Here is a 20,469-nt window from a genome sequence, read left to right as displayed (position 1 = left end):
TTGATAGAATTCAATCTTATACATCCGATCTTTCATTGATGAAGGCACCTGAGCCTTATTGAGATTATGTGACCGAGAATCACCCCATTCGACTTCCTACAATGGCCCTCCACTAATGCTATTTCTGCTTGACAGGTTATACCATTTCTCTTGATAGAATGAGATGACATAGATGAAACACCATATAAAGAATGAGTGTTTCATTTCGGCTTTGGTAGCTTGACAAAGGGACGTAACTCTTAGCAAAGGAAGTGCGGTTTCACAGCCGATAATTGGTAATCATTTGGTAGATGTTAAACCTCATGTCCTATAAAGGCTGCAAAATGTAATCCAGATCTAGATACTATTCGTCAAGCGTTGAACTATCCAACCAGTTGAAGTTTCGCCATATCCTGCTCAATAAAGTATATCCCCAATATTCTTCATGGCAAATTTAGTCCATCTCCCCGTCGAGATCCTTCTGCATATTCAGAGATATTTCAGCAAATCAACACTTAATTATTTCAGCCAAGTATGTCGGCACTTCTACTCCATTTCCAACTCTACACTTTACAAGAAGAACACAGCCAGGGCATTATGGCAAGCAACAGAAACAGGGAACGCCGAAACTCTGCACAAGCTGCTAGGATATTGTCCGCGGACCAACGAGTCTGATCTGCAATATGCCATATGGAGCCCCCTTGGTCACACACCGATGTCAGCAGCGGTATACGGTGGAAGTGCAGAAGTAGTCCAGACCCTCATAGACAGCGGCTTCGACCCGACTGATAAAGACAGGAATGGCTATACACCTCTCTCCTGGGCAGCATTGTATGGCCATACTGATATTATTGCAATCTTGCTGAAGACCGGCATTGACCCGGATCTAAAAGACATGTATGGCCGAACTCCTTTGAGTTGGGCCGCTGAGTATTGTCATATAGATGCTGTGAAGATATTTTTAGATTACGGTGCGGATCCTGAGTGTCAGGATGATGATATTTACATTGTTGAAGCTAGGGCAAGACAAGAAGGGCTTTACCTAGTGCCTCTCTTCTTGATGAACCATGAACGGTTGTATAAAAGACCCATCCCTCGGAAGCCTATAGAATGGGCTAAGAGAAATGATTGTGCAGCTGTTGTTGAGCTCCTACAGCATACAAAGGAATCTGAAGAGACTCCCTACATATTTGATTTGATTGTGTACTCCTGGCGCTAGCTCATACTTGTTGGTTTCGTGGATATAGGGCCTGATCCAAAGTTACACGCTTCCCATAATTGTACTTTACTTTTGAATGCAGTTAAAAGTTAAAATATGGAAAAATATGATATATACAGCTATAATTACCCCCGGTCTTCTATCTGGGTTTCCCAAGCCATTCTGCCCTTGAGCAAATTGCACTTTATTGAGGACTTTCTAAGTATAGAATAGTTTCATATTTGATTTTTTTTCTAGCAATTCTTTATTTTCAATATCCGTTAAATCGATAGCCCTTACCGGCTACGCATCGCATTCATGGTATACAAACGTTACAAATCCACCGTTGTACTACCAACACAGCCGGTTAATGAAGAACTGATCACAACCAAGTGTTGATGAATGAGTATAACATCCACTATGCATGTCTCGCAGAGGAGGAACTGCTGGTTTCATACCATTTTATCAAAGAAATGGTAATAAAGGCTACTGTAATCACATCAGTCACCTGTATGAGGAAACAAAAGAAAGTATGTCCGGAGTCACAATGATGCGCTGGGAAGGAGTAATGGTTATGTAGGAATGACTAAAAGCGATATGATATATTTCTTGCAGTTTATGATGATGAGCGCTTCATGCTCGAAAGGAGGCACAAAATGTATCAGTTTTGAAAGCAACTCAAAGGATCATGGAAGAACAGACCTCCTTGGAAAGCAAATGTAGCTAATCAACGTTGTAGATCCAAACAACGACCCACCATGTGTTTATGTCCTGGAGAGATATAAGTAGCCCAGTTGAGGGTCCTGCACAGAGCCCTGCAAGTTTAAATTTTAGATCTTCATAGTTATATCAAGTTTTTCATGAAGACAATATGTATCAACGATTGTTGATTTTCTGCTTTGCACTTGCAACTTTAGTGCCTGCCAATCACTTTCTCGACACATGTAGGAAGGTTGGATTAACTGTCAATGGCCGCACTTTAGTTGCAGACTGCAGATATAAGAACCAGAAAGACGATGAAAAGGCGTATAAGTCAGCATTAGATTTGAACCGTTGCCTTAAGCTCAACGACTGGGGTGATATAACAGCTGAAGCTGAGTATGTATATTAGCACAGGATGATGGTACTTCGAACTGACTGGAAGCAGTGGAAATTTCTTGCCCAGCGTGAGGGAATGTCGCCTTGACAAACTTGCCACATTGACCTGTGTATACTTTGGCGAGGAAGGTCAGAAGAATTGTCTTTTCAATCTAAGTAAGTGCTCTTATTACCCTCAAATAGTAGCCATATCTAATTCGAACTTCCAGATAATGTCGTGTTCAACAAAGATGGTATTTTGGGTTGCTTCAATTACACCGGTGTGCCCATTGAAGACGCCCAAGCTTGGGAATGATTCAGGGATCAGACCAGTACGTCCAGGCTGTGTATGATCCTGGTTTTGTTGTTTCCAGAAAATTGCACACCGGATGTATAGGGTGATTTGTTGAGAATACCAATAAGTTGGCTTGGCGGAACTTGTGGATACATTGCTTAAAGCTATAGAAATGGAGTATGGGAAAATAAGAAAATATACTCACATCTGTTGAATCTAGGTCCTTGATATTCAAGTATGGGTCCTACATAACTATATATGACCTGTAATAACACACCAATCACATGTCATGTAGGAAGTGACGGATGGATTTTCCTGTGAACCTCTGGTTCGAGACATAGTGGACTATGTCCTGGAGGCAATGTACATACAGTCGATATCCGAAAACAGTTAAGCAACTGCTCTGACACTGGAGGCGAGTCAACCACATTCACTCAGTGTGACAATTGGTCAGCCCATTCCCCATGTAAATCACAAGGGATACGAAAATGAGAATATAGAGTAAGATGTGCCTTGTCTGGGTTGTCCAGGAAGATTTTATGGCCAAATATAACATAAGTGGAGCTTATACATCCGGTCAGTGTCACTGGGAGAAGACAAGCAGCCTGATGAGCCATTATCGAAGAGAATTAACAAGGCTCGAAGAAACCTGCTAGTCGCATAGCAGCAAAGAAGGAAAGAAAAAGAAACAAATATATACACACATAACGCTCCTTAGCTAAATGATTTCTTCAAATGATGTCCAGCGAATGGGTACTAAGTTGAAGGATATTATTATACCTACTCCTAGAGCTCTCTGCTTCTCTCATTCTGCGAATATTCACGTAGTTGCAACGAGATTAGTCTTGAATTGGACATGATTTTGGCCTGAATCGGTAAATTGTCTCCCTATGAGCAAACTCGGAAGTTCTCTAATGAATGAGGTCAATATAAGGGAGGATGTTAAGGACGGGCTCATGGGATGATGAGCTCTACTAGAGGACATTCTGACTGTAACCTGCCCTGAAAATTAGTGAGTACTTAGTCTGGTAGAAAGGCGGTGAGGAATGACAGTATTCCCGTAGCATACCACCCTCCCTCCACCCATGCAACAACTTCATACTTCGACCAAAAAAAAAAAAACTGTTGCTGTTTCAAGGATGACCGCCATTCAACCCGTAGCGGACCCTCTCACCGTCCTGCCTCCTGAGATCGTTCTGCGAATTTTGGATTTCACCCCAATCTCTGCTCTCGCATCCCTCACCGCAGTCTCCAAGGCCTGGCACGAATTTATCGACGTCACACATCAAGAAGCCATCTACACCTCCGAATCCAAAACCGTCCAACCGCCTGGAGGTGCCCGTGATTTCTCATTCCTTTCCGACAATACTAGCTTCACCAAGCTGTTCGAAGGCACAGCGTCATGGAAGGACCTTTGTAAGCGCCAGACGCTGCTCGCCCGTAACTGGGCCGAGTCCCAACCAGTTTGCCGGGAGGCGGTAGTGCAAATCGGCAACGATCCTGTCTGGCGATTTCGCCCGGACTTCAAGCGTCGGTTCTTCGTTTCGACATCCCATGCGGGTGGGCTAAATGTCACTGATATGGATACGGGCCAGATTCTGTGGCGTCTTCCTTCAACGTTAGATAGTGACGAGGATGCGGTTCGTCCATACGCACATCTGGAGTATCAAGACGGGATGGCTGTCTTTGATCGCGAAGGGGATGCAGTCGAGGTCTGGCAGGCGGGTCTGGAAGGCGCAGCACGTGGAGAGTTCCGGCGCATCGCGGTTTTGAATCACGATTGTCAGACAAGAGGCTTTCAGCTGTCTTACTGGACACTCTGTGTAGTGTCTAGCCAGGGACGGGGTTTTGTGTATGACATGACGCAACGACCCCCCAAGTTGACCACGCGTGTTGATATCGAGCATGGCGCCATCGGCCATTTAGACCAAAGCAAAGATGCCGTGATTTACTCCATGGGGAGGGAAGGCTATCATGCTTATGATAAAACGTCTGGCGCGTTTTTGGGTTCGTTGCAGCCGTCGCATTGTACGGACAAGTATCATATTAGCCCACCGGCTGTTACTTCTATCTCGGAGAGCGCGGCCCTAGCGGGAGCCATGCGACACTTTCCGCCAAATCGAACATTTCCTCTGGGGGCACCTCGCAAAGATAGCCTGACGCCCCTCAAGATTGCCAAAGGTCCCCTCCCACCGCCCAGTGACCCTGGGCATGTTAGGCATGGCGAGGACGATTGGGGAGCTGGCATGTTGCACGGCAACGTTTTCGTCGGCTTCTCCCGCGCTGGCCGTGTCTTCGTTTGCTCCGACTGGCGCAAAGCTCTGCACGGCCCAGGTAGTCTCGCGGCGCACAGTTCCCTAATTGAATGCGAGTCGGATGGGTCGGGCTTTGACTTGGGTGGTTGGCTATCTGTGCGCAACCACCGCCTGATGTTCGAGATTGAAGACCGGATCTATGTAGTGGCGCTTGACGACGATAATAGAATTCAAGACAGCGACTGTCCCGCTCGCGCTTCATATTCGCTGCTCACTAGCTCCGCGCCGCAGCTTGCTGTGCCGGTTAGTTTCATGGCGTTGTATGATGACGCGATTATGACCACTTTCACGGTATGTTCCACCACAGTGGCTAATATGGAAACAGAAGCTAGAAAGCTAACATTAAAACCTGCAGACACTCGGTTGGCGCCATCCCCTTCCAGGCGATGCGGCTCCACAGGAACATGAAGCTCACACCCGTCTCTTCCCAACTAAAGCCATCCGCGTTGTCAGCTTAGCCCCGGACCTTTCTAACGACGAGTCTTCCTCGGCCGATTCAGCCCAAGGTACAACGGCGATAGGCTCTTCAGCACCAGAGGCTTGGCGCTCGCCAACACAAACTGGGCTGTTGCAGTTAATTAGTATGCTGGGTAACGAGCTTGATGACTTTGATGATGAGCTGGAGGTAATGGAAACCGGGGATGATGATGAGGGGTGGGAGGATGAGACTGAGAGTGAAGACCATGAGCAGGAGCATACGGCTTCACGTGCACATGACTCAGCCTAGACTTAAAGCCTGCTTAATGAAGGAGACTTGCGTCTAAAGGGTTTCGTGGAAACTTTCTTCTCTGCGATTTCTTAGCAGGTCTTGACCCTGGTGGTGTATCCAGAACAAGCTGCTGACGAGGGCCATGGTACGTGGACTGTGCCCGTGTGTCAATATGATAACGAAGGCAACGAGGCGTATCAAGGAGACCTTTTCGATCCCAGGGACGCTGTTGATCAGCACTGCACGCAAGGTGGAGACCAACTCTTCGAGGGAAGGACAAAGGTATGAAACCTGGCTTGTTCGGGTGCGAGACTACAGGTACAATGAAAATCACGTCGTTTTCCACTCTGTGGACAATACGGAGCAGGATCCCATCCAGGACGACATCGAATGACTATCATAATGAAATCAAATGATACCTGGACCTTTTTGCCGATCAAGCTTCCAACTCTATCTCTAGTGGAGAATCAATACAAGCAACAAATACAATAAAAGCAGCATCCAACAGATGGAAGACTACGATCAAGGAATCACAGGATACATTTGAAGCGCAGTACTCACCATTGAACTTCGTAGCAGAAGCTCAACCGGTCGGATCAAATGGTGGTTTAACAATTCCTCAGGACAATGGCACGAAGGATAGTGCTAGTAAGTACAATATAAAGGTTTGGGCTTGGTAGAGCGACAAGATCAGTCGTACAATCTGCTCAAAAACATAAGGAAACATTAATCATATTGTTATTTACGCTAACAAGCCTAGGACTTGAGCACTTGAACAGGTCCAGCATTTGTCGACATCCATAGTGCGAGTAGAACGAGCACCGGACCATGCTATAGGTATTCCGGAGTAGCCGATGTGTAAGGAACGAGTTTACCTCTTCGGAGTTATTGGCGCAGATTGCGATCGCCAACGCGTCAGCTTCAGACAAACACTCGCCCGGGCTCGGGCGTTCAGACCTAAACCCCTTAGCTAATAGCGAGGTGCACATTTTCTTCGAGCTATACAGCAACCCTGGCTTTAACCATGAAAAGTTAGACCATCATGAGGTACGCAAAGGCCAGCCAGCCTAGTGTGTCAAGGACAAGCTTAGACACAGTAAGCAGTCTTTAACGAGCTGATAGGGACACGTGAAACTGACACTAGTATGCTGTGTTCGACATTGAACAAAGCCTCTGACAAGCAGTCCTCCAAATAGATGGCTACTTTTTACATTTCACTGCCCTGTTGCTTCTGCGGTCTAAACAGTAGGCAGTCTTCACCACTAATCAGCAGCAGCACAGTATATATTAGTAGTCTACAGACATCGTCTTAAACTGGTATCCAGGATCACATATAGGAGCTACTTCTAGGTTTCCCTCTATAGACTTTATCATATCACCAAGCTTAGGAGACCCAATATATCTGAATCTTTGTTAAATGGGGATCGCTTTTTAACTGATCATTTTGCCCATAGCACAAGTTCTCGCATGGCTCTTAAAAACAAATCAACGTGATATCTTGTTCGCTGTTCATAGTTTGTATTGTTCCAACGTATACTTTGACTTGGTATGTTTGAGAAAAACGACTCGTATCCTACCCAGAACCCGCTCAGACCAAAGCCGGGACGGGCTCTTCGGATTCCACGGTCAATCCTAGTCCCTAAAGCCCTCCCGCAATTTCAGCTTGCACATCAATGAAGGCTTCTCCCACAAGGTGTACGCCTTCTGGTCAGACCATCGTGTACTTTCTTCGCATAGCTCCAAGTCAAAGTTCCAAAGCACTCGAGCGAGTATCACACGCATTTCTGCATAAGCGAGGTTTCTGCCGATACAATTGCGTGGACCAGTAGAAAATGGCTGCACAACACCCCGGTTATCCGAGAAAAATGGTGAACTTGGATCACTCTTAGCTTCCGGTAGCCACCGCTCGGGAATGAAAAGATCTGGAGCGTGAAAATTGGTTGATGACCAGTAGGCTGCGGACTGGTGAACCGAAACTTTGATCTATATCAAGTCAGTCCCTGTTGTTCGTCACGTCCTAGTTTTCTCGGCTGATCTTACCCCCGCAGGGATATCATATCCAGAAATACAGGTTGGAACCAAGGTCATCCGCTGTAAGCCTGTCGGCACGGGTGGGTATAATCGGAATGCTTCATCAAAACAAGCCAGCATGTATGGAAGCTCGGCACTGACTTTTTGAGCGCTTATCTCGGATTCGCTCTTCATCACAGAGCGCACTTCGTCCGTTAGCTTGGCTAACGTTTCAGGATTGCGTAATATCCAGTATGTCGCTCCTGATAATAGAGTCGCCGTAGTTTCACTGCCCGCAATAATAAGGATATTGGAATTGGCCTCCAGCTCCAAGTCATTCAGGCTGCCCTTTTCGCCGCGATTACGCAACATCGAGTCCATAAAGTCACCGCGGTCGTAAGCAGAGGAGTTTTGGAGCCGCTTCTGAACCGTTATTTTTGAGTGCTCTAATTGCTTCTTGCGTGCCTCCATTATTCCTTCGGGCATAAGGCTGAGAACACCCTTGAATGCCAAGGGATATGCGTCTTTCAATCGTATAAAGGGAATTGCCTTGATTGACTGGAAAATGGTGGACACCCAGTGGTGATACTCCGAGTTATCTAATCCACCAAAGGGTTCTCCAAAGGCTAGGTCACCGATGATGTCAAACGTTGTGAGGTTATACCATTTGACCATGTCGGCTGGTAGGTTCGACTCGGCAACCCCTTTAAGTCTCTCTATCAGCTTGTCGACGTAACTGTTCATCAGAGGCTCTTGGGCCTGAAGCCCTTTGGCAGAAAATGCATGAGATAGAGCTTTGCGATAGCGACTGTGGTCGGTGTCGTTCGACGAGATTATGTCGAGCGTATTGCTATCTGATATCAAAACTTTAGGGAGTTGCTGATGGCCGTGACCGTATATATCTTTCCATGCCTCTGCTGTTATGAAGGACACTTCATCACGACCAAATCTAACCACAGGACCATACACAGCATGGTGCTGACGCATATCGATGTCAAATCTCCCGCGGATAGCGGAAGCATGTCGCATAATGGGGAAGATAATCCATGACTTTGGTCCTGGGATTCGTCGAAGGGGGTGAAGATAGACGTACCATATGGCAGCTAACACGGCATAAAGCAAAAAGGCAATCACGGGCCACAGGACGATATTAAACGCCATGACGACAACCAGCCAGGTGGCTTAATCAAGGATGCAGAGGGTGTGTAATGATGGCAGGCCCAATATATATATATATATATAGCCTTTCAACGGTACTTGAAGCCTTTTTTTAGACTAATGTGGAGGTTGCCGTACACATTGAAAAAGGGGGGCAAAGCGGCGTATACGTTGTGGTGATAGGAGAATGTTCAGTCACCATGCATAATATCCATGCCTAAACGGGCCAGTTGAGGCATAGAATGGGGTAATACAACATCCCTATGCATTGAAAAGCTATGCTCGGTTTAAGATAGCCGGACGGATCATGTACTTAATTCAATCCGATAGAGTAGAAACGATCGGCTTCGTTCAATTCCGTTCTCCGAGGATTCACATCTAGTCATGAAAATGACGATCATGCTCTTGGGTCTCCACCCACAGTCTTTTTCTTTCGTTCTTTCTTTCTTCCTTTCTTTCTTTTTTTTTTCTTTGGTGATTGCTGAGGAGAAACCTATGGCCGACTAAATCGAGCTCCCCAAAAACCTGGAGATATTACCAAGTTTACCAACAGCATGCCCTATGATATCGTAGTACTTGGCCCAGTGCATCATCCCGATGGTGATTATAGGCTAACTAGCTACTAAACACCATCTTTGAGATAAATAGATGAGAGTGGGTTACCACTAGAGAGTAGTCCCACATCACTGACTCGCTCGAGGGATTTCCTTCTCCGCTCCTTCAACTACTGCGCGATAAGTTGATAACCTCGTATACACAGTTGATATCATGTATTAGACATGCAGGCCTCACGTCCTAGGTCTGTCGGCTCCATTGACAAGAAACGAGCTCGCGATGGACGCGCTCAACAGAAGCTCCGCGCAGACCGGTCAAATCGTACCCACTCGCTCGAGCAACAATGTAAAGCGTGCGAAAAAGAGATACAGGAGCTCCGGACCGAAAGCGAAGCTCTATGATCAGCCCAACAGCGCATCTGAGAGATAGTATGTACATCTGAGCTAAACAACAAGGAAACACTGGCGAACCGCAACGGCCGGGAACCGAAATCCGTGGAGGTCTGCCCGACTATATCACACGTCTGTTTGCACCATGCGGCTCATTGTCTAACAGTGTTGGAATATCTATCGGGTTTCCTTAGGTATCCTCTAAATGACATGGTAATCCCTGTTGAAACCAACGTTCAGCCGTCCAATGGGACACCGCTCTCGCCTGATCCAATTGAACGGACATATCCCCACACGCTGAGGCTTGAGTTTAAACTCTTTCAACGATACGGCGCACGTTTGGGGTGATCCTGAGGTGCTTCGCATCGGGTTCAACTAAGAATGACCCGAATGCCGACAATATCCCCCGATGAGGGAAAAGTTAAGCTATCCGGTATTTCGGGTTGATGTTATCGCGAGGCCCACACTCAGTATATTTGATCCCCGCACAGGAATGTACTTTAGCTGAACAACTTCTACTCCTTGCAAAGATTATTGTCTATTAACCCTTGATAACGCCATAATGCTCGAAGCAGACCTGTGCTGGCCTCTGTGGGGGGAGAGCTCAGTGGATGGCGCCTTCGAACTCGACGCACAGGAAGGCGATCTAGCCCAGGCAGTTGTCACCAAAGTCGAGCGTCCTTTTCTCTTTGGTTACCGCCCAGCCAAACCCAATGGACGGGGAGTGCTAATTCTCGGAGGTGGTGGCTACGTTCAGCTCATGGTTGGCCGGGAAGGTATCGCGGCTGCAAAATGGCTAACCAGCCTTGGGTTCTATGCCTTTGTTCTGGTCCACCGGTTTCCAACCGCAACTACTGGTGCCGAGGCGCCTTTAAATGATGCCAGACGCGCGTTCAAGCTGATGGCGGAATCCGGGCTCATCCCGCAGGGACAAGGCATCTGCGGCCTCTCGTCCGGTGGTCATCTCGGAGCTGCGCTTTTGGCCCAATATCCTAGCGCATGGACATCGCCCGATCCAGCGGTCCCTCAAGCTCAATTTGCTATTATAGGATATGGGCCAATTTCGACAAATGCGGCCGGCCGTACTATCGTTGCGGATAAGCCACCCCTTCTGCCTCTGGAGAAGCAGGCTCTGTACGACTCATTACAGCCAGATGTCCAGCTCAATTCTCCCGCGCCACCTACTTTCATTGTTTATTCTAATAATGACCCGGTCGTCCCTGTTGTCAACGCCTATCGTCTTGCCGAGGGCATAACCAAGAGTGGAGGATCTGTTGAGCTTCATGTCTTTGCCGATGCGCCTCATGGTTTCGCCTTGGACACAGAAAATCTACCTGTTTCTAACTGGCCCTCAATGTGTGAAGCATGGCTGAGACAACATAGTTGGATAGAATAGGGTTCTTTTGATATATGGCCCCTCAGAGGTTCTTGGTAATTAGACTTCGGGGAAGGGGTTTGAGACAAGGAAGTCGATGAAGACCGAGAGTTTATGTCTGAGGGTTTATACTTACAGGGACTGGCTCCTTTTTTTTTTTTTTTTTTTCTGTATAAAGGAAACGATATTAGCATTCATTGATTGATCCATCGATGTATCATTCTAGTGCTTTTCGAAGTGCATTCTCTGTGTTCTATATGTGCATATTCTACGGTGACTTGCCTTTCGGGGTTACTTCCTGGAGCAGTGACTGCTACTGGAACTACGACTGGTGAGCCTCGAGCAAGATGTTGACTGTGGTGTTGAGCACCTCAAGTGGAGGAATGGTAACATCAGTAATACATCAAGTGTAACTAGTGATCCTATGGGTATTATTCGCAGGGATGCTGTCAGAGTCATTTACGTGGTTGTTGACTGGAAGAACGGGCAGGAGTTATGGGTGGGGAGGTAGTTTGCATGGAAAGATGTGTCCTAGTCGAGATAATAATTTACATATACATCCTAGAATACGTCTAAATATTCTTATCTAGTCTTGATTGAAAACTATAAGTTCAATGATCTCTATAGCGACGAGCCTGAGTCACAGAAACGTCATACTTCTGGGTAGAGTAACTGGATAGAATATAAAGTAGCCGATAGAAAGATCTAATTTTTGTTCACGACCAATATTAGGATTCAACCACCGGTAGCCTCCAAAACCTCCGTAAATCTTCTTTCAACTTCAAACAAGGCCATCCGAGATGGAACTCTGCGGCCGACAACAGGTCCAAGAGAACCTTTGTCTCCCTCGGGTCATGGAATAGTTCGCCGCATAACCCAATAGCCAAGCCTGCAGTAGATCGGGTAGTATGGAATTCAGGATTTGTTAGAGCAACCCCACATATGACTCGAACACACACCCGTATCCTGTCATCATTATCTTGCATGCGACGGAATCGCCCAATTCGAAGTGCCGAGGCGTCTGGATCAGATGCCAAGAGGAGAATGCGACATAGTTCCAGATACAGGCGGGCCGCGACATGGCAGTCGTTACAATACCAAATCTTCGGGAAGCAACTAGACGGTGGATTCTCTGCTTCGCTATAGATCGGTATGAAGGAACTCGGCCTGCTGTCTTCCCAGTCTTGGACATACTGCATCAGGTCGTTCCAGCGATCCTTAGTCCTGAACATGACATCGCCATACGCAAAGTCGGTTATCTTGGCCGCGTGAGCAATGATCCGGTATGTCCACATTGCTTCAGAAGCCGGACCCAGTGATGTGTCGATATTGCAGTGGTCAGTAAAAGACCCCACAGGTCGTTGTGTCAGATTCGCGACGAAGATCTCTTGTCGCAAGACCACGATCAAGGCGGCATCTGTGAAGCTTGATGTGCAAATGTTTCCTTCTTTAATTCGAACAAGGATATGAGCAGACAGGGTGTGCGAGTCGACAATTTCTCTAGGAGAAGGCTCTGTCCGCAACCTCTTAGCACATATCTTTTTATGGTTGCAGGATTTTCAGGACGTGGCACACACCTGTCATTTCTTCAGAGAGACGAAGGATTACAGCAGACGCAAAAAGAGACTCATCTAGTGTTTTTTCAGAGTTATCAAGGGCGGATATCAATGACTCAAGGCAGTATTGCTGGTATTCATCTGCAATCAATCGCTCACGCTCTGAATGCGAGCGCTGATGCCTAGCAGCCACCGTCAGAACAGCATACATGAGGATAGGATTACTAGACGCAGAGCTGGCGATGTATGTATAAAAATGCCGGCTCGGGTCGCAGTAGTCAAACTACGGTAAAATCGCAGGAGAATACGGTTAGCCATGCCTTAGAACTTACGATGCAAAAGCCAGGGAGCACCTACCCAAGGAGAGAGGGACGTCATAAAATATTTAAAAAGAGATGCCTCGTATTCGCTTTTCAGCGGTGAGAGGAGAAATTGAGATCCGACGGTGCATGATGTCGGTACAGGAACGGGCCCCTGTGAAGGGGAATTTTGCGACGACCGCTGATGGTCGTTATGACCCTCTGGCTTGCTGTTTGATGGACCATTACCGTCAATTTCCGTATTATTCTCGCTAACCAACGTTATATTACTTGGTGGACGGCTGGGCTGGAGTTGATAGTCCTCCGAATCGTTCTCTACAGAGGCGTACTCAACAATGCGGAACATGCCATCCTTACGGCTTGTGCATGCCTTATTTGCCCGCCGGCAGCCATGGCAAGAATTACCATCTGAGCCTCCTTTGCCTTTATCGCGTTAGCCGTCTCGTGATTTGAGCTACTATAAGGTAGCTTACATCGTATATGACGAGTCCGACACCGGTCACTGAGGATGTATCAGCGCAATTTTCCATGCACTCAAATCCGTATGCTATGGACTAGCTGAGAACGAAATCTACACACCAAGCTTTATGACGGCCCAATCGGGTTCTACTGGCGCTTTGAACTGGTGAACGATTGTTACCACTCATAGAAGACCAGCTAAAGTCGTGGAATAAGTGCTATACAGTGGAAGAAATGGAAATTGATAAGCGTTTTGATTGAAGAACAAAGTGGGGCATCTTCGGGTAAAAATATACCGGGTCATGTGATTGGTCCGTACCGGCATTTGTCTTCTCTGTTCAGTCTCTAGTAATACAATTGACTGATCACCGATTGCAGTTACCTGTATCTCGACTCGATAGTGGCATGTATTCCGTTCTTTTAGCCCGCAGGATCTATTTCAATCTTTTTAGTTGATTTTCTCATTCTCGATGCTATATAGAATTGTCAGTTTTATACTGTCAAACTAGCAGTGAGGGTCTTCTGTGTAAGAATCTGTACTAACCCGCCCAAGACATTCACAAGTAGCGTGATGCTTCCAAAGTTTGTATGTGCCAGTAGCCCCATCTATGTTTGGATCTCTTCAAGGCCAAGACCCTGAGTACCCGGCGCATACCGCATACACCGGAGAATAGTCCCCGATTCCTGAATTGGGTCATTACTAGTATGTTATACGTTGAAAGTTTATCTCTATCATACAAAAGGCCTACATGGTCCTTTCTGATAGCTTATTTGCAAGTCCAGCCTTGTTGACATTCGGGTATTTCTCGTCTTGGTAGTTGCATGCATTACTGTGGAAAAGAGTCGATGTTTTTAGTCATTTTGTGGGTGTATTCTCAACCCAGGAGTACCGGTAGGAAATATAACTCCTTAATCAGCTCATTTCCGTCCTGCAATAGTTCGTTATATGTCTTTTTGTTTTACGACATGAACAACCACAGCATCTCATTCCCTTCAATATACTGTTTTCTCATCCTAGAGTAGGTATAGCCCCATTTCCACTCAAAGAGTTTAGCATACAGGTTAGATAGAGTAGACCTCTCACATGATCATACATAAAAAAGAACCAGGTTTCTCCTTGCTCGGGTACAAACACACCCGCCGCACATCTATAGGATGCCTGCGAGGGATGGCAGTTCGGCACGGATATCCTCCGTCCAGCCTTCCGGCAAGAGCTAATGCCGGTATTTAGATTGTTTATGGCTTAGTATCCTTTCTGTATTGGGGGATCTGTGAAGATCGACAGAGCATGAATGATGAAGCGGCGGCCAAGAGACCTCTAAGTGGGTCAAGCTCCAGGGGCTTTGGAGCCAAGAGTGCTTAAGGCCGCTGACATAAGCGCATTTATATGCTCACAGCAGGTATGATACAGGTCCGGGGACCAATATTTAAATATTGGTAGCACCCACTTAATCATGAATTTTCGAATATGTATCCTTTGTACACTGCCCATCCACCGAGTACTTTACACGGATAACTCAGCTCCATGGCGGAGTTTAAGATCATTATCGCCGGTGGAGGCATTGCCGGCCTCACCTTGGCCAACATGCTAGAGAAGTTCGATATCGATTATGTTCTACTCGAAGCACACTCTGAAATAGCTCCACCAGTCGGTGCTAGTATCGGTCTGTTTCCCAATGGCCTGCGCATCCTAGATCAGCTTGGATGTTACGAGCGAATCACCAACTTGTCCGTACAACATCTCGAAGTGGCATATATGCGGGATAAAAAAGGTGACGTGCTCTGCGGTTTGCATCAAATGTTCAAGCACCTGGAAAAAAGGTATGTAGAGACCTATTTGTCTGATGGGGTCACGTTTCTATCTAACCCAGGCACAGACATGGATATGGCCTGCTTTTCTTTGATCGGCAGAAACTTTTAGAAATTCTACACGACACGATCAAGCACAAAGATAGGGTATTGCTTAACAAAAAAGTCAGTGAGATAGACCTCATTGAGGGAGGTGTCAATGTCACCACTGCAGATGGCTCGGTCTACACCGGTACGCTCGTTGTCGGCGCAGATGGCATCCACAGTAAGGTGCGAACGCTTATGAGAGACTGGGGCAACGAGCTCCAGCCAGGATATTTTCCCGCTAAAGAGGAGGATAACGTTCCTTGCTACTACCGTTGCAGCTTTGGTATTGCTCAGCATGTTCCTGGGTGGGTCGAAGGCGAGCAAAATATTGTGATGGGTAAGGGTCAGTCGCAGCTTGTTGTGTCGGGGCCAGAAGGCCGGGTCTATTGGTTTCTGTTTGATAAACTGCCAGAAGCCAAGTATGGAAAGGATATACCCAGGTATACCAAGGAAGACGAGGCTGAATTCGTCAAGCAAAATTACAACCTTCCCATCACAAGAAGTGTCACCTTCGGCCACGTCTTTGACAAGCGACTATCGTCGACATTGACACCTCTGCACGAGATGGTTTACCAAAAGTGGTTTTTCAAGCGGATCATTACTTTGGGAGACTCAGCACACAAGGTAAGTACCATGGGTTTTGTATAATCGAAGGGACCGGTACTCTTGCCCCATCTATATGGCTGACTATTTCTCTTCGTTTATATTATAGCCCAATCCTATTGGCGGCCAAGGCGCTAATGGAGCAATGGAATCTTGCGCCGAGTTTCTCAATGCTATATTGCGAAAGAAACAAAGCCACGGCGGTAGCTTGGCTAGCTTGTCCGACCAAGACATAGAGGACATCATGCGCGAAACACAGTCCAACAGGCATGATCGTGCTCAATTGATCGTCCGCAATGCCCATGAGATGCAAGCACTCAATGCTTACGAGAACCCGCTGGTCTCTACAATAGCGAACAACCTTATCCTACCCTTTGCAGGGGATGAGTTGGTCCTCAGCCAGATGGGACAGGCTTACGCCGGAGCCGCCACCGTAGAGAAGCTCCATGTCCCACATCGGTCGAGGGTCGTTCCTTTTGATGATGAGCTGCCAGCCAAACCCATTGATCAAAGCATGTCTAGGCCCATCCGTTGGGGTTTCATAGGAAGCATGGGGCTCGTTCTTCTTGTCACAACGAAGGCATTTCGGTTGCCTTTTTCGAGTCTCGGCGGTTGGGGAGAATCTGGCTCGATTATCATCTCATGGCTAGGTGGCAACCCTGGTCAGGAATTTTTGAACAAGCTGGTATCCGTTTTATCTTTCCCCATCCTGGACAAAGACCCGTCGGCGAGGCTGCACCTTATCCATTTCCTCCCTCAGCTCATCTCGCCAATCCTGATATATACTATCGAGGCTTACCGCCTAGGGAACCAGGGATCGCTTTTAGCCCTACCAACCATCTTCAATGCCGGCATGCAAGTCCAGGGAATTGGACGGATAGCTCCCTTTCATGCTATTTTAAGCTCTCTCTATACACACGAGAGCATTCCAGGCCGCGCAGTTCCCAGAGAGATAGCCTACTCTTTAATCCCAGCGCTCACTTTGGGCTTCGTACTGCCAACGGTCATGGTCTTCGCGTCAACCCCTAATCTTGAAGCCTGGCAACACTGGGTTGCGCTCTGGCAATTCGCACCGCCCTTGGTAAACGTCTTGACAGTGGCCTTCTCAGCTGGCTTCAAGCGGTGGCGACTTAGTCGCGAGGACCCACGAGAGGAGGGAGGAGCATTTGAACATTATGAGAAAGATGATGTGCCAGTCCTCAAGCAAGTGTACACGTATGCATTTGCCGTACAGTCAACAGTACACGTTGCAACAATGGCATATGCGTGGTCCCATCCCAATATCTCAATAGGGAAGGCCTTCTTTGGTTTGCCAAACCCCTTCCGGGCCGAGTGGAACCTCCCAACCATTTCGGCGCAGATAGCTACATTTTTCCGATACGACGCTGTGACGGCATTGGCGGGTTATGTAGGTGGTAATCTTTACTCCATCTGGGACCTTCGTCGCCTTGGATACATTCAAACACGCAGTGCGGTCAAGGCCGCCCTTGCAGTTATAGCGGGCCAGTTCATAGTCGGCCCAGGTGCTACCTGGGCTGCCTTGTGGTCCTGGAGAGAGGATGCTATTGCTGGTCTAGCGAGGTAATCAGACATCTGGGAAATACGGGTGGCTCAGAATGTGCCACAAGTCGTTGACCAATCTCCCGAGATCTGTGGATAGACCTTTATATGTAATTAGAAATTCCATGTAGCTTTTTCTTTCTCTTTTTCTTTTTCCCTTTTTTTTCATTTTTTTCATTTTTTTATTTTTTTATTTTATTTTTTTTTGTGTGTTTTTGCGCTATGTTTGGGTCCATAGCATTGTAATATCGGGTGGATCTACGTGGCAAAAAGTAAATGGAGATGCACGATTATACCTGTGATACAAAGATAGCAATGAAGGGCGTGTTCGATGAAGGTGTCCAGCTCCCAAGGCGGAGCCAAAGTCAGACTCTCGCCTTCCGCATTGCACTTTGCGCAAGGCGTTGTAATTCTATACTGAGGCCCTTCACGAACTGGACCTGCATCTTGAAAGAACTAGGAGCCTGCGGCCATAGCTGTGCCAACATGCGGTCCCGAGCCATGTCCATTAATTCAAGACTAGCATGACAGGCCTTATCACGAGGGTGGAGGAGGATATCACAAAAGAGGTGGATCATCGCGGCGGTAACATAAGGAAGGCAGAAACTAGAAAGAAATATGATAAGCGCCCTGTCTGGATACCTATAGCCATTGTCGACCGGGGTGTGGACTAACAGAAGGTTATAGCGGTGAATCGGAAGCTCAGAATGCGATACTATCTTTAACAGTGATCGGCTTGCCTCCACACTTAGGGCCAGACTGGAGCTGAGGCCACGTGTGTCCTGGGTCCATAATATGCAGCGACCACTTATTTGATGGATTGTTGCCATACAATAATGATATTGTAGTTGAAAGATAGACGATGGCATATCCTCACCACCCGTTGGACGATGCGTAAGGGATGGTCGTACATTCATGGGGATTGAGAGCTTCCAGTCTTCTAAAAGCTGATCAAGATCACGAATGGTGGACAGGAGTTCAGCATCCGTTTTGTTTCGAGCTACGACAGAGTAAAGTCTGCGATAGATCTGCGATTGGATGGTCGCCATGCGCGCGAATGGGATGAAGAGAGGTGAACACCCTAACACCCCTATATTCTGAGCATGTGTGGTAGCGGTTTCACAAAGTGTGAGATCACAGTGTGCATCGTCAAGACTAGGAGGAAGACCCGTCCGCAGGCTGTACTCTTGGTTAAATATGTAGCAGAGCCAGAACAAATTCCGGATATGCAATCGCAGGTCTAAAGATCTGCGGCCGACCTCACCAACATCAACGGTTTTAGGGAAGATATGCCCGCCAAAGTGGAAGACAAATCGGGTTGCAGTTGCAAACAATAGTTCCACACCCAACTGGTCGCCTAGGACAGATTGACTGTAGAGGCACTGTGGTGACTCTGATTAGGTGCACCCTTAAACCGTGAACAAGGCGAGACTTACCAGCATAAGTAATGCCTGTAGCCCTTCTACTGTTATGGAGTCCCGAAAGAACCCTGGTATTAAATCATAAGCAGCGTAGGCATAATAATCCGAGTCGTCAGTCTCATGATTTTCTGCAGAATTAAAGAACATAGCAGTAACTGCCATGAATGCAAAGATACATGCTTTGGCGCTATCATTGCTATAATTTAAAGGAGATTGCTCTCGATAAGCCGCCCGAACTGTGTCCTCGAAAAAATGCGGGTTAATGAAGGGGAATATCTGAGAAAAGACCGACGACTTATACTCCTCGAAGCGTTTAAGAAGAAGGCGTTCACTTGGCAGGTGTATGGTACGAGTGGCCGTGGGACGAAGCGACGAGATCCGCCTCAGGGGTTGATATTGGTTCAGATTCACGTCTTCGCCTGTCTGTGCCTTGATCCACTGTCGACCCCCCGAGGAAAAGAAGGGCAAGCCATTGAACACACAGATATTCCTCAAGGCCAGTCCTGGAAAGTGCAGGTTAGGATCGGGAGTCTCTGTGTGTGCAACCTCCGGATTCCGCGCCAAATCTATGATCATATCAATACGCTTTGAGAATCGAATACGGTTAAGTGGGCGTGTCCTGAGTCTAGTAATCCACCATACCTGGACTGCTATGAGAAGCACCCGCGGGTGAGGGAATAACAGGACTAGCTGAGAGTCAAACCATAACAACTATTAAGAGGGAGGCATTGCCTTACTTTGGAATGAGATGCTGTTGCTGCCTCAGCTGAGCTCCATTACGGGTATATAGACAAGGAAGGTCCTGGTGATAACACCAGTTACATTTGGGGGTTGCTCTGTCGCATTGAATCTTCAATTCACGAATATTTAACACCAGTGTGAGTAGTGTATTAATGGTGCGTGAATATGACCAGAATAATGGGTACGATTACCTTTCTCTTGGAGCAAGCGTCGCAGGCAAGACATTTGCGACGTCGGCGGATAACCCGGTTAGTAGACTTTCTAGTGGCCTCACGGTCTGACATGGGAGCAGGCAGCACTAAGTGGAGATGGAATCTATGTAAAGCCACCGGTGGGCACAATGGGTCCTAACTCAAGGTAAATCCCCCTGAGTTGTCCAAATAGTGATTTTGCTGGAGGTTAAGAGGAGGAATGCCCGATGCAATGCTGCTGGATGGCCATATCTTAGCGTAATCCACAAGCGAGCCGGTCACCTCACGTGTTTTCTGCGCGTCTTAATAAATCGAAGCCATTCAACATTCAAGTAGAGTACCGAACTACTCAAATATATAAATAGCCAAAAAGGATAGGAGAATTAGCTTTTATCACTTGCAGCTCCGAAAGAGCTAGGAATTCTGTAGTATTTGCGGGGCCGCTTTAAATCCTATGGAAATGGGTATTGTAATCACAATTATAGAGTTGTACGATAGCAACAAAACTCGAAGTTGGTGTTTAAATGATCGTCTCCTGCTGTTCTAGATATGGAACAGGAGCATAGGCGCTCTTATATTTCTAGTTCGTAAGTTAATTTAGCCTTAGAAGGCCCGAGTTTAGGGGGTTGGAACTTTAGTATATACGCCAATTATGGAATAAC

At 47.0% G+C, this 20,469-nt stretch overlaps 8 protein-coding genes across 8 annotated transcripts; 5 read left to right on the top strand and 3 right to left on the bottom strand.

Moving 5' to 3' along the window:
* Positions 1–424: 424 nt before the first annotated feature.
* BDV38DRAFT_269421 (ankyrin repeat-containing domain protein) lies at positions 425–1,198 on the top strand (the record flags this gene model as incomplete). Its single annotated transcript, XM_032056970.1, has 1 exon — positions 425–1,198. One exon carries the CDS (start codon positions 425–427, stop codon positions 1,196–1,198), a length of 774 nt encoding a protein of 257 aa, XP_031916081.1.
* Positions 1,199–2,048: 850 nt separating this feature from the next.
* Positions 2,049–2,570, top strand: BDV38DRAFT_280485 (uncharacterized protein; the record flags this gene model as incomplete). The annotated part of the gene is made up of 3 exons (XM_032059318.1): positions 2,049–2,275; positions 2,325–2,431; positions 2,485–2,570. The coding sequence occupies 3 exons, from the start codon at positions 2,049–2,051 to the stop codon at positions 2,568–2,570; spliced, it is 420 nt and encodes a 139-aa protein (XP_031916080.1).
* Positions 2,571–3,664: 1,094 nt separating this feature from the next.
* On the top strand, positions 3,665–5,936 carry BDV38DRAFT_35615 (F-box protein). Its single transcript, XM_032063214.1, has 2 exons — positions 3,665–5,155; positions 5,220–5,936. The coding sequence occupies exons 1-2, from the start codon at positions 3,689–3,691 to the stop codon at positions 5,589–5,591; spliced, it is 1,839 nt and encodes a 612-aa protein (XP_031916079.1). The 5' UTR covers positions 3,665–3,688; the 3' UTR covers positions 5,592–5,936.
* A 1,269-nt stretch (positions 5,937–7,205) lies between these two features.
* On the bottom strand, positions 7,206–8,612 carry BDV38DRAFT_269419 (cytochrome P450; the record flags this gene model as incomplete). The annotated part of the gene is made up of 2 exons (XM_032056969.1): positions 7,206–7,556; positions 7,614–8,612. 2 exons carry the CDS (start codon positions 8,610–8,612, stop codon positions 7,206–7,208), a joined length of 1,350 nt encoding a protein of 449 aa, XP_031916078.1.
* Positions 8,613–9,991: 1,379 nt separating this feature from the next.
* On the top strand, positions 9,992–11,081 carry BDV38DRAFT_290777 (alpha/beta hydrolase; the record flags this gene model as incomplete). Its single annotated transcript, XM_032061563.1, has 1 exon — positions 9,992–11,081. Exon 1 carries the CDS (start codon positions 10,248–10,250, stop codon positions 11,079–11,081), a length of 834 nt encoding a protein of 277 aa, XP_031916077.1. The 5' UTR covers positions 9,992–10,247.
* A 707-nt stretch (positions 11,082–11,788) lies between these two features.
* On the bottom strand, positions 11,789–13,282 carry BDV38DRAFT_269417 (uncharacterized protein; the record flags this gene model as incomplete). The annotated part of the gene is made up of 3 exons (XM_032056968.1): positions 11,789–12,573; positions 12,638–12,899; positions 12,974–13,282. 3 exons carry the CDS (start codon positions 13,280–13,282, stop codon positions 11,789–11,791), a joined length of 1,356 nt encoding a protein of 451 aa, XP_031916076.1.
* Positions 13,283–14,980: 1,698 nt separating this feature from the next.
* BDV38DRAFT_290773 (FAD-dependent oxidoreductase) lies at positions 14,981–17,479 on the top strand (the record flags this gene model as incomplete). The annotated part of the gene is made up of 4 exons (XM_032061562.1): positions 14,981–15,216; positions 15,273–15,672; positions 15,742–15,915; positions 16,004–17,479. The coding sequence occupies 4 exons, from the start codon at positions 14,981–14,983 to the stop codon at positions 17,477–17,479; spliced, it is 2,286 nt and encodes a 761-aa protein (XP_031916075.1).
* Positions 17,480–17,819: 340 nt separating this feature from the next.
* BDV38DRAFT_290772 (fungal specific transcription factor domain-containing protein) lies at positions 17,820–19,900 on the bottom strand (the record flags this gene model as incomplete). The annotated part of the gene is made up of 6 exons (XM_032061561.1): positions 17,820–18,088; positions 18,260–18,836; positions 18,891–19,441; positions 19,518–19,561; positions 19,613–19,632; positions 19,808–19,900. The coding sequence occupies 6 exons, from the start codon at positions 19,898–19,900 to the stop codon at positions 17,820–17,822; spliced, it is 1,554 nt and encodes a 517-aa protein (XP_031916074.1).
* Positions 19,901–20,469: the final 569 nt, after the last annotated feature.

This window comes from Aspergillus pseudotamarii (genome assembly GCF_009193445.1).
Source record: "Aspergillus pseudotamarii strain CBS 117625 unplaced genomic scaffold BDV38scaffold_13, whole genome shotgun sequence".
NCBI lineage: Eukaryota > Fungi > Ascomycota > Eurotiomycetes > Eurotiales > Aspergillaceae > Aspergillus > Aspergillus pseudotamarii.
This window is presented reverse-complemented; position numbering and strand designations above follow the sequence as displayed.

Coding starts and splice junctions, on each gene's coding strand:
- BDV38DRAFT_35615 (XM_032063214.1), top strand. CDS start 3,689: ATGACCGCCATTCAACCCGTAGCGGACCCTCTCACCGTCCTGCCTCCT. Junction 5,156..5,219: donor CGATTATGACCACTTTCACG/GTATGTTCCACC, acceptor TAAAACCTGCAG/ACACTCGGTTGGCGCCATCC.